The sequence below is a fragment of the Sus scrofa genome, chromosome 9 (assembly GCF_054392235.1).
Source record: "Sus scrofa isolate SSC_HxYL_T2T_F1_AM1 chromosome 9, Sscrofa_HxYL_maternal_Yorkshire_Landrace_v2.0, whole genome shotgun sequence".
Lineage (NCBI taxonomy): Eukaryota > Metazoa > Chordata > Mammalia > Artiodactyla > Suidae > Sus > Sus scrofa.
Window position 1 is genome coordinate 1,912,252 of NC_139391.1, and position 13,226 is coordinate 1,925,477.

The 13,226-nt window shown below is 40.4% G+C and overlaps 3 protein-coding genes across 3 annotated transcripts in view; 2 read left to right on the forward strand and 1 right to left on the reverse strand.

Moving 5' to 3' along the window:
- Positions 1-13,226, forward strand: part of OVCH2 (ovochymase 2) — a 500,449-nt gene that overhangs the window by 334,748 nt on the left and 152,475 nt on the right. The window lies entirely within an intron of this gene.
- Positions 2,696-3,628, forward strand: LOC110255354 (olfactory receptor 5P1-like). Its single transcript, XM_021062278.2, has one exon. It carries the CDS (start codon positions 2,696-2,698, stop codon positions 3,626-3,628), a length of 933 nt encoding a protein of 310 aa, XP_020917937.1.
- Positions 9,631-10,609, reverse strand: LOC110258380 (olfactory receptor 5P76-like). Its single transcript, XM_021081670.2, has one exon. It carries the CDS (start codon positions 10,573-10,575, stop codon positions 9,631-9,633), a length of 945 nt encoding a protein of 314 aa, XP_020937329.2. The 5' UTR covers positions 10,576-10,609.

The window sequence follows — 13,226 nt, forward strand, 5'->3', positions numbered from 1 at the left end:
AGAAAATGCTGGCCCCCGGGAGGCCCAGGATCTGTGTCTTCTGTCTTCAGCCTCCAGGATGCTGTGAGCACAGACTGAAGCCCGCAGTGAAGGCAGGGTTGGCCCCATTGAACTCTGCTTGGGTCAGAGGGCAAAGAGCAAACATGTGCTCAGTGCTTGGCCCCATTCCTCAGACCTGAGCCTGTTCATAGGCTGACCAGAGAATGGTGAGGGATCTGAAAGCTATGCCCCAGGTGGAATGGCCAAAGGATCTATGGGGGCTTACTTTTGGAAAAGGGAAGGCAGTAGGTGTGTGCTGGCTCTATTCAGATATTTCAGTGTTTTGATGTAGAAAGGAGAGGCTTTGGACCATTAAAGTCATGGGAGATCAAGTGATAAGACTAAAAACAGATATTTCATGAAAGAGCTATATCCATGGTAGTAGACTAGCCTATCACTAGAGTAATTTAATGCATTTAATGAAGACTGATCATAACATATTGTTCAATGAGCTGTAGGTTCTTAGCTATTCATTCATTATATGTCACAATTCATTCTATCAATGAACTAAGTGGTATGAGTAGAAACGCTAAATGCTTTCGTAAAATGAGACATTTTTATATTTTTAAGTTAGAAGGACATTTCGAAGCTATTTAATGCATATATTATCATTTGCATTAAATACTCCAGACTTTAAAGAAAGCAAATAATGTTGTTGGCAGAAAATTTTCTTTCTATGAAGATCAGAACCAGTTGTACTGAATAGAAAATTTCAGTGTCATGTTAATGTGTTAAAAGCACAAACTTTCCAAAGAGCATATAGAGAGATACATTTAGGAAAGTATTTTGGGATATGTTTTGAAGTTCCATGAAAATATCATATCCAGCATTTCCGCTATGAGTGTTACCTGAGAAATCAGGAAATATTTTATCAACATAACTAAGTGAAAATATAAATAGTAAATGTAATTTATAATATGATTACAAATATATAACACTATTTGCAACTGACATTAAAAGAAACCGAAATAGATTGTGAGGCATTGTTAACGTTAAGGATTTGTGAGTGACTCTTTCTATAGTTAATTATGTAGAGAGAAGTAAGAGAAAAGTGCATGCAAATAGGTTTTGTAAATCAGAAGAAATTACCTGAAGGGATTGATATTTAATTGAAGTTAGTGAAAAGAAAAGACGTGCATAAGTGAAAATTTCAGATTACTGAAAGAAATCTCTAAGTTTTTATTTTATAATACTTGAAAGAAACAATTTAAAAAGATTATCATACTCTATTTTCTCATTCTGACAAATATCACTTTTTTTTCTAAATTTTACTGAATCTGTAGTATACCCTAAAACTACTGCATTGGATTGCAATGATTTCTTTGTGTCTTCCCTTATAATTTATCATTAATTCTGCTTTCTCAGGATTGTTTCAAAACACAGGAAGTTTGCCTAAGTCACAACACAATGGCAAAACATAGAGAAGGTACTAATGAAAATGTCACCCTAGGGAGTTCCCATCGTGGCTCAACTAAATGAATCATATTAGCACCCAGGAGGACCCAGGTTCAATCCCTGGACTTGCTCAGCAGGCACCTGGATCTGGTATTGCTGTGGCTGTGGCATAGGCTGGAAGCTACAGCTCTGATTTGACACCTAGCCTGGGGACTTTCATATGTTGTGGGTGCAACCCTAAAAAGGCAAAAAAATTTTTTTTAATATAAAAAGAAGAAAATGTCACCCCAAACTCAACAGATCAGTGAATGTAGCTTAGCACAGGGGTTGCGTATTTTCATTATTGAAAATAGTAGAGATATATTTATCTTAGAGCTCAGCACATATTTCTTTTGAATTGGGCATTAAGAAAAGTAGCTAGTAACGGCAGTTTCTAGATCTTATTTTGTAATGTAATCTACCTGATGCTTTATCAAACTGTCCATGCATTCATCCATCAAATGTTTTTTTTTTTTTTTCAGTACATTTTATTCCCAACACTAGTTATGATACAGGAAGAAAATACACCATTGATGAGGGAAATGTGTATAAATTGAGGAGAGTGAAGAGCAAACATGCAAACAACAACAAAAAGCATAACCAGGATAAACAATGGTGATCTGGACATCTTCAAACATGATGTCAAGCCAAGGGAAAGTCATCTGATTACCCCTTGGAAGGCAGAGAAGACTTTAAGAGAAATGAATCTTAGGATGAACAGAAGTCCCCGGGGGGGGGGGCTGATGGGGGGAGGTTGGAAGCCATTCAAGTTGAAGAAAAAGGGACAAAAGCCAGAGAGAGTAGAGTGTGTGTGTGGGGGAAGGGGACTCTAAATAGCTCAGGAAGGTTGGATCAGTGCAGGCGTAGGATAGAAATATCCCAAGGAACAAGCAAAGAGTCACATGCAGAGGGGGGCATCAGAAAGTGTACACTGTGCTGTGCTCGAGAAGTTAGGGTGCATCCTGGAGGCAGGCAAAATGTGAAAGACTTAAAAGAATCCTTTTGGCATCACTTGTTCTTCGATACATAACAATTATCCTGTTATGGGAAGAAGAAAGAAACACAAACAAAAATCCCATAAAGCACTCTGTTTACAGGCAGTGCAGAAGAAGAACTTCCTGTGCATGGGTCTGCGGAATAAGCAAAGAAATCTGGGAGAGTGTAGAATGAAAGTATAAACAAACATTCCCATTTCCCTCAACAGGACTAATTCCCAGGAGAGATGGAGGCTGGAAACCACAGCAGTGTGACAGAGTTCATCCTTTTGGGGCTCACAGAGGACCCTGTGCTTGGTGTCATCTGCTTTGCGATATTTCTAGGCATCTATATTGTCACCTTAGTAGGCAATAGCAGCATAGTTGCTTTGATAAGAAGCTGTGCCCATCTTCACACCCCCATGTACCTCTTTCTGGGCCATTTGGCTTTTGTGGATATTGGTTCTTCCACAGCAGTCACACTGGTGATGCTCATAGGATTCCTTAGACATGGACTGGCCATCACCACTGCTGGCTGTGAAGCCCAGTTCTGTTCTGCGGTCCTGTTTGGGAGAGCTGAGTGCTTCTTACTGGCCGCCATGGCCTATGACCGCTATGTGGCCATCAGCTTGCCCCTGCTCTACTCCACCCACATGTCCCCAAGAGTCTGTGTCCTCTTACTGGGGGCTTCCTATCTGGGTGGGTGTGTGAATGCTTGGACATTTGCTAGTTGCTTGTTGAGTGTGTCTTTCTGTGGACCAAATCAGATAGACCACTTTTTCTGTGATTTCTCCCCTTTGGTGAAACTTTCCTGCTCACACGTCTCTGTTCTTGAAATTGTCCCTTCCATCTCCTCTGGGTCCATCATCGTGGTCACAGTGATTGTCATAGTTCTCTCTTACATCCGCATCCTCATCACCGTCCTGAAGATGCCCTCCACTGAAGGAAGACACAAGGCCTTCTCCACCTGCACCTCCCACCTCACAGCCGTTACTCTCTACTATGGAACCATCACCTTCATTTACGTGATGCCCAAGTCCAGCTACTCCACTGGCCAGAACAAGGTGGTGTCTGTGTTCTACACGGTGGTGATCCCCATGCTGAACCCCCTCATCTACAGCCTCCGGAACAGAGATGTAAAGGAGGCCCTGAGGAAGACCACTCTCAGAGTATCTCAGTAGGACTCTTGCTTAGCATTTTGGGTGATCTATAAATTTTTTAAATACTGTATTAGTTTTAACCAAGACCTAGCAAATGTTGCTTAATTGGGTTAACTTAAGTTTAGGTTAAAATCATGCTTCTTTCAACCCTCACCTTTATTTCCTTGTACACCAAATGGGAGACACCTTAAAATCAGGAATGATCATAGCAATAATTATCACTATTATTAGCACCTGTAGGTTCCAAGCATTTTATTTATTTTATAGAAGTATAGTTGATTTACAATGTTTCTTCAGTTTCTGTTGTACAGCAAAGGGACCCAATCACACACAGTTTTTCTGTGCTGTACAGAAGGACCCCATTGCCCATCTATTCCAAATGTTATAGTTTCCATGTACCAACCACAAACACCCCATCCATCCCACTCCCGCCTCCCCACCCCCTGGCAAGCACAAGTCTTCTCTACACATCCATGATCTGTCTCTGTTTCGTAGGTAGGTTCATCTGTGCCATATTTTTAGATTCCACATAAAAGTGGTACCTTATGGTATTTGTCTTTCTGACGTCACTTAGTATCAGAATCATTAGGTACATCTATGTTGCTGCAAATGGCATTATTTGTCTTTTATGACTGAGTAGTATTCCATTGTATACATGTACCACTTCTTAATCCATTCCTCTGCCGATGGTCATTTATGTTGTGTCCCTATCTTGGCTATTGCGAATAGTGTTGCAATGAACATACCCGTGCACGTGTCTTTTTCGAGGAAAGTTTTGTCCAGATATATGCCCAAGAGTGGGATTGCTGAGTCATATGGTAGTTCTATGTTTAGTTGTCTGAGAATTCTCCACCCTGTTTTCCACAGTGTTATACCAATTTACAACCCCCCCCACGCACACAGTGTAGGAGGGTCCCCTTTCCTCCACCCCTTCTCCATCATTTGTTACATGTTGGCCTGTTAATGATGGCCATTCTGACATGTGTGAGGTGGTGCTCTTGTAGTTCTGATTGGTATTTCTCTAATAATCAGTGATGTTGGGCATTTTTTCATGTTTTTGTTGGCCATCTTTATAACTTCTTTGGAGAAATGTCTATTCAGATCATTTGCCCATTTTTCAATTGGGTTGTTAGTTGTTTTTGCTCTTTCTATTATTTTAGAATTAAACCCTTGTCAGTTGCATCATTTGAAACTATTTACTCCCATTCTGTAGGTTGAATTTTTGGTTTTTAATGGTTTCCTTTGCTGTGCAAAAGCTTGTCAGTTAGATTAGGTCCCCTTGGTTTATTTTTGCTTTTATTTCTGTTGCCTCAGGAGACTGCCCTAAGGAAACATTTGGCCGGTTGATGTCAGAGAATGTTTTGCCTATATTCTCTTCTAGGGGTTTGGTGGTGTCTTGTCTTATGTTTAAGTCTTTAAGCCATTTGGAATTTATTTTTGTGCATGGTGTGAGGTGAGGGTATGTACCAATTTCATTGATTTACATGCACCTGTCCAGTTTTCCCAGCACCACCAGCTAAAAAGACTGTCGTTTTCAGATTTTTGAAATTAAAAAAAAAATCAACAGACAGCTTTAAGGGTGCAACATGTTAAACACACCATAATATGCTAGCAATTAGAAAAAATAGAGGGGGTGGTGTAACTATATACCCTTATGCACAAGCATACAGATAAGCCCTGCAAATAGAGGAAAAACCCATCCAGGACTGAACAGAGGTCCTGGTTTTCTGGTAGGATCTCCCCTTGACTTCAGACTTGAGACAACCCAGAGAGTCTGTCTGTATACAGAAACCACTGACACAGGACAGATAGTAACTGGAAAGATGGCCAGTTCAGATTGTGGGGGCAAGTCTGAAGGGATCAGGGTTGGCTGGAGGCTGGAATACGGCTGCTCAAGTCCAGGAGCAGCAATCTAGAGAGAGAATGGTTAGTGCTTTCTTCTAAAACTGCTTGTTTCCAAACGAGTTCCTAAGAGGCTTTACCCATACAGGGTCTAGTCACTTATTTAAGAAATTGAAACTGGGAGTTTCCATTGTGGCTCAGCAAGTTACAAACATGACTATTAGCCATGAGAATGTGGGTTCAATGCCTGGCCTCACTCAGTGCGCTAAGAATCCAGCCTGCTATGAGCTGTGCTGTAGAAGACAGACGTGGCTGGGATCCCACACTGCTGTGGCTATGACCTAATCCGGCAGCTGTAGGTCGGATTCAAGCCCTAGCCTGGGTTTTTTCATACACAACAAGTGGGGCCCTTTAAAAAACAATAAAAGGGAAAAAATTTAAATCAAATTCATAGTTACCAAAGAGGAAATGTGGAGCAGGAGGGAAAAATTAGTGGGTTGGGATTGACATATGTAGACACTACTATGTGTGAAATAAATATAGCACAGGGCAATCTCTTCAATAGGAATCAAGATGTGTATATGAAGAACCAATTACTTTGCTCTATGCCTGAAAGTAACATAATTTCTTCGTCAACTACACTCCAAATGTATTAAAATTTTATTCTACAGTCACTTGCAAATGAAAACAATTTTTTCCCTAAAATATTTTTAGTTCTCTCTTTCATTTGTAGTATCTATATTATTTTAGAAGTTTATTGTTGTTGAAATACTGACACACAGGATTGCATAAGCTGTAGATGTTCAAAGTGTTGATTTGCCACATTTACGTATTGCAGGACGTTTTCTACAGCAGCACAGCTACAACGTTTATCAGATCACATAATTACAGTTTATTTTTTGTGGTGAAACAACTAAGCTCTAGACACAGCAACTTTGAAGTTTATACTCTGGTATTATAGATAATGAGTGTAGTTTTGTGCATTAGCTCTCCAGGACTTAGGCATATCTGCTAGTTCCAACTTTGTACCTTTACAGAACACCTCTTCAGTTACCCCTACCTCTCATCCTTTGTTTTTTTTAATGAGTGTGGCTTCATTAGATTCCACATATAAGTTCAAATGTACAGTCGTAGTCTTTCTCTGACTTATTTCACTTAGCATAAAGCCTTCGAGCTGTATTCATGTTGTCGCAAATGGCAGGGTTACCTTCTTTCTTGAGGCTGAACAATATTCCATTATGACATATACATTTATCACAACTTCTTCATCCATTCATTTTCTGACTGCTACCTTGGCCGTTTTTATATCTTGGCTACTATAATAATATCAAACCATTTCCATAATCATGGGAGTGCAGATATCTCTTCAGACTCCTGTTTTCACTTCCTCCAGATGGATACAACCAGAAGAGGAATTGATGGATCATATAGTAATTCTACTAGTGATATTTTTTATGGCCACACCCACAGCATATGGAAGTTACTGGGCCAGGGGTTGCATCCGTGCTGTACCTGTGACCTGAGCTGCAACTGCAGCAAGGCCAGATCCTTTAACCCAACATGACAGGCCAGGGATCCAACCTGCATTGGTCCCTGGAGTCGTCCCACAGCCAAGACTAAGAGCCAAGTCTGGCCTCAATTCCTGGATCACGACATCCTAAGCTGGAGTCAAGCAGCTGTTGCTTTAAACACCAAGGATTAGAGAAGTGTGTGTGCAGTAGAGAACACCACCTCCCAGTGTGACACCTGGGAGTGAGAGTTTGCTGTAGCAGAGGCGCAGATCCTGTGGCACTGGCTTTGAAAGAGAAGCAGAAGGAAACTCGGTGTGGGGTGGTGGGGGCTTTTAGTGACGTCTGGAAGGCTCTTAGGGAGACGGTGTGGCCTTGAAGGATAGTGAGGAGAGTATCTCAGGGACTAAAGGCAAGAAGACACTTGCTTAGTCCTGGTAGGAAGTTGGTCGGTATTATCACCTGTGATAACATGAAAATATAAAGGGTACCTCGAACGTTCTTGCATTTGGCTGGGATGCTTTCCAAGAGGAGTATAAAAGCTTCCATCTAGGGCCTCATAGCTGCTTGTGCTAAAGCATGAGAAGAGATACATGAACCGTAGAAGGATTTGTTTGATTTTTGAGACATGGTTAGAAAAAGCATAAGGAAAGCAGGTCTTGCTGGGTTTGAAAATAGGGCTATTTCTCCTCCTTGATGCTTTCCAGGAAAAGAGTCTCAAGGGAAGAAATGGCTCCAGATGAAAGATACAATTGGTGTTGGAGCTGTAGTTTTCAAGACCTCAGAGGCTGAAGACTCCACTGACCCTGTCAGCTACTCAGGAGTGACTCTTAATGGAATGTTGTCGTCACCTCCTGAAGAAACCCTCCATCCTGCAATATCATCCCACCTGCCCCATTTTCTTGACTCTGACCTCAGCAGTATATGAAAAATATTTTTCACTTCGTTACTTCTTAAATTTATGCCTTCCCATCCCCACTGCTGTTACCCCATTACACTCACCCAAGGCCTTTTAAGATCCTTGTCTTGAATTTGGATGCTTTACCCAGTTATTTCAGTATTTTCTCTGGGCTGGGAGTTCCTTTATTCCAGAAAACCTCTCCTCCCCTTTCCATTGCTATGGTGATGATGTAAACGAGATTATTGCCCAGGAAATACATACAGGACAGTCTTTGATGACATTTCACTAAATCCAGGGCTGGGTGTAACATTTCCTTCTGGCCTCTTACATTTTCTCATGAGGAAAGCATTTGTCTTAGGTTTTCTGGTTTCTCCCAGTTCTGCTGAACCAATTCCTTAGTATCGTGTAGCCTCTGCCTGATATTTAAAGTCTCTTAAACATTCTAGTCTTTGTTTTTGGTTGTGCTCATTATGGGATGGATTCACATGACCAGATCTGTAATAACGGGAACAGAAGCCGCAAAGGTAAATTGCATGCCTGTGAGGGAAGAGTAGACCTGCAGAAATGTACACAGGTGACACCATATCCAACAGGCAGTGTCCTCACCTCCTGCATCCTTGCTCAGATGTTCTCTTCCCAGTGGGACCTGCACTGGCACTGCCTGCCCTGGATGTTAAGCTCCATGACTCTCCCGCTTTTTTCTTCTTTTTTCTTGCCCTCCTTTTTAAATAGTCTGACAACTAAATGGTTAATTTTACTATATTTTTATGCTATAAGACAAATTCTATGAAGGCAGATAGAGGAGATGCTTGTCACTTACATTACCACTGGCCTGTGAACATCGGCAATATAGGAAAACTCAGCATAATCTTTGAATACATGAAAGAACAAATGAATGAGTGAGAAGATTAAGGCCTCAAGAGTCTCTCCGCAAAAAGACAGAATGGTGCCTGAAACAGGAAGGAGGGGACAGGAAGGACAATAAACACAGTCGTCGTCAGCATGTGATGTTGATTCAAGCACTCCAGGGGGCAGTCAGAAATTCAGGGGAGAGAAAATCCAGTGCCGTCCAGCTTCATGAATGGATGCAGACCTGACCACAATCAAGTCACTCAGAGAATTTGTTTCACTCTGTCCCTGAGGACTTGAGGGACCCTACCTATTCCCACAGAGGAGTCTTCTTTGGAGCAGCCAGAATTCACAGGTTGGTCAGGGACATCTCCTCCTGTCTTTCTTTGGGGACCCTCTATGGTGCCTGGAGCCAGAGACTAAGAACATGGGCCAGAAATCATGGGTCCATAAAGTCCCTCCTCGACAGATAACCTTCCTGCAAGATCCTCTCCAGAAACGTCTGATCCCACGTGTCATATCCTCTTGGAATGTACTCACTCAAAACCTTTGTTATCACACTCATTACAGGGTAAACTTCTTTTAAAAATGGACACAGACTTAAAGGTTTGGAGATATAATAATCCTAATTTGTGGCAGAATACAAATTTGGGAAAATACATGAATGAAAGTTTAATGTGATTTACAATAGATGAATTATCTTTTCATGAGAGGCAATTTGTTTTCCTTACTTATAAATAAAATTTTATTTTATTAAGAGAAAAATGAGGCATTAGGGATCTCTGGTTTTCAATTAGATATCTGAAAATCCACTCCCTACATTTACTAAAAATTTGTACCTTGACTAATGACATACTATGGATATTGTTAAACCACACTCACTCAGTTGCTTCATATCAAATACTTTAAAATAATAGGGTTCACTAAGAAAATGTTTTTCTGCCAAGCTGTCTCTTCAGAGCCCCCTTAACTTCCTTGTTCCGGAGGCTGTAGATGAGGGGGTTCAGCATGGGGATCACCACCATGTAGAACACAGACACCACCTTGTTCTGGTCAGTGGAGTAGCTGGACTTGGGCATCACGTAAATGAAGGTGATGGTCCCATAGAATAGAGTGACCGCGGTGAGGTGGGAGGTGCAGGTGGAGAAGGCCTTGTGTCTTCCTTCAGTGGAGGGCATCTTCAGGACAGTGATGAGGATGTAGATGTAGGAAGTGGCTATGACAACCACTGTGACCACAATGATGGAACCAATTATAAATGAGGGGACAACGGCAGGAACAGTAAAATCAGAGCAGGAGAGTTCCAGCAAGGGGGCAAAATCACAGAAGAAATGATTGACCCGATTTGGTCCACAGAAGAGTAAAAAAAAGAAGGAAATAGTAATGGAGCAAGCATTGAGAAAACCACCCATGTAAGCCACTGTGAGTAACTGAACACAGACTTGTGTGGACATCTTCGTGGAATAGAGCAGTGGGTTGCAGATGGCCACAAAGCGGTCATATGCCATGGCAGCCAGAAGGAAACACTCCGTCGACCCGAAGAAAGCACCTGAACCCAGCTGGACGGCACATCCAGGATAGGAGATGGTATTTCTTTCTACCAGGAAGTTTACAAGCATATTGGGTGTGACAGAAGATGAAAAGCCCATGTCAACAAAAGCCAAGTGGCTCAGGAAAAAATACATCGGGTGATGGAGCTGAGGAGAGAGTCTGATAAGAATGATTGTGCTGAGATTGCCACATATGGTCACCAGGTAGATACACAGGATGATCACGAAGAGGATGCTTTGCAGGGTTGGGTCATTTGTTAAGCCCAATAAAATGAACTCTCTCACTGCAGTGTGGTTCCCCTCTCCCAGGGAATCCATGAGATGACATAGTTGCTACCAAAATGAATCTGTGATAGAAAAATTCATCAAATAAATTATAAATTTTGTAGTCTCATTGTATGTAATCCTTGCGTAGGGAGTGTGTAGAAATAAAGATATTCAAGAATCAGTTCATATTTATATGCAATTATGAGCCTATCTCTTTTTTAAACTTTTTTAGCATAAATGCCTGAAAACCTCTGGAAGTAATTTCTCTTACCTTTTGTATTATAGTGTTTGCAAAAATGCACTTAGAGTGGATTTAAAGTCAAGGAACTAATAATATAAGACAGATAAGTATAGCAACAAAGGCCAGTTATTTTTATAAAAAAAGGAAAAGAAATGTCTAGGGTTTTCTAAAACAGTCTTGAGTTATAACTAACAATGATTACATGCTCACTAAATCATAAGCATAGGATTAAAATTTTTATATGCTTGTAACTTTGTGTTTATACTGTAGGTTAATGTAGGTATATATATATTTAATGTGTATATATGTAATCCATATATTTTTTCATAAAATAATGTTACCCACTTTTATTATTTCTAAATGAGGAAACTGAATCTAAGGAGGTCATGTAAGTTGCACAAGATTAAGTAGCAATTGGCAGAGTCAGAATAAGAAGCCCAGGAATTTCTGACTTCCCATTCCTTTAGTCACCCTGCAATAAATAATACTGACCATGAAGTCCAGTACTCCTTGCAGTGAGTGGTTAACAGATTATCCTTTAAGCCTTTTGGCAGTTATGTATAAAAGACTCAGCTAGTTAGGTACATTTTCCATGATAGCTATCCCTTAAGATTTTTTAAAGGAGAAATAAAAATATTCTTGATATGATAACAAAAATGAATTTCAAATTAGGGTTATATATTAAATTTCCCATTGTAAATCTATTGCATATTCTTTAATTAGAAATAATAGTTAGAATCAAGTAGCTTGAAATATTGATGTAATTTCTTCTGTAGGAAGCATGAAATTTAACACAAAATTAAGACATTTATTCTAACAAATCTAATCACTTCCTGATTAATTTTTCCTAATTGGACTTTTGTAGAATGAAATGTTATTTTGATATTTTTTAATTGGATGGCCACACCCATGGTATATGGAAGTTTCCAAATCTGCACCTGTAACCTACGCCACAGCTGTGGCAATGGCATAGGCTTTAACCCACTGCACCAGGGTGGGATCAAGCCCATGCTTCCACAGTGACCCACGCTTCTGCACCCAGATTCTTAAGCCACTGGGTCACAGTGAGAACTCCGTGAAATATCAGTTTAAACATAACGTGTACCTGAGTGAAGCGTGGCTTAAAACTCGAGAAGGATCGCCCAGCTAAAATTGGTCCTGCTCCCAAATTTTCTAACATATCTAAAGCTCTACCTACTGTGTTAGTCTCCTGAAGCTCAAGCATCAGATCCATAAAGAGCATAAGTCTTTCTTCAAAGATATTTACAGTGTCTTCTGATTTTTAAATCTTCCGTTTAAATGTTTAAACCCCAGTAAATGCCCAAAGCATTTCTGACAGTAAGTTTATGTGCATTATATTGGAATGCTGAGTCTAGGGAGTATTGAAAAGCCATGTGAGTTTCCATTATGGGCAGACAAACAAGGGCTCTTTGTCATGGACTATGCCTGTTTATTCACAGGAAATGGATGGCAGAAACAGCAACTCAGCTAAAGTTGCTTACTAACTGCTTGATTATATCTGCCCTCTTCCCCATCTTGACAGTACAGACCTAGCTTTAGGAAGAATGTTCTCAAATGGTAAATGAAAATACATATCTCAGGTTCATTAGCAGAAACCAAAATCTTACCTCCTGGAATAAAAACATATTCAGCTGTAGCAAATGCTGTTGATTGAGGTTATAAAGCTATCTTTAATTTATGCCTCCCTTTGGGAATAAACCTCTGAAGATTCTTGAGCTTCCAATGTGAAATCAAAAGCAATGTCATTATGTTCTACAGGGATGTTGAGCTGCTCGGTGCACACACAAAAGCAATTAATCTTTCAAATTCCCTCAATTCTCAAGTGGTCAAATTATTTTTTTGCTTCTCTCTGTGTGGTTACACATGCTTCTATATTTTTCATTTAATAATTATCAAAAGTATAATATAAATAAATTGCCATAAGGATAAATATGGATTCCAAGATTTCTTTATCTTTCTGATGAAGAAATACTCAGTACTACACTTCAGGCATAGAAAGATAACCTTAGATTTAACTATTCAGTGTGTGTTTATTGGTACGTGTTTTGTTTTGATATTTATAAGACATGCTATTAATGACTTTGTGGTAATAGTTTGTGTTAATTGATGTACAGTTGAATTTTAAAAAACAAAGAAATTAAGATTTCTTCTTTACTTATCATATCAGAAGTAAGGAAGCAAAAGTCTTGAAAATCAAATAGAGAACTACAAGTCGGAATGGGCTTGGACGACCCCTGAGCCATGCAGCCAGGCCCCAGGACCACCTCTGCTCGCCAGTGGGCTGCACTAGACGTATGATCTCCTGACCCTGACCTCTCCCCCCAGTAACTCAGTACTAGCCCTGGGTATGCTCTGTTTCTATGCCAGCTGCCTCATGATTTGACCCTACCAGCAGTTTCTGCACAAGGCAGGGCCGTGCAGCAAACCACGCCAGGGACCA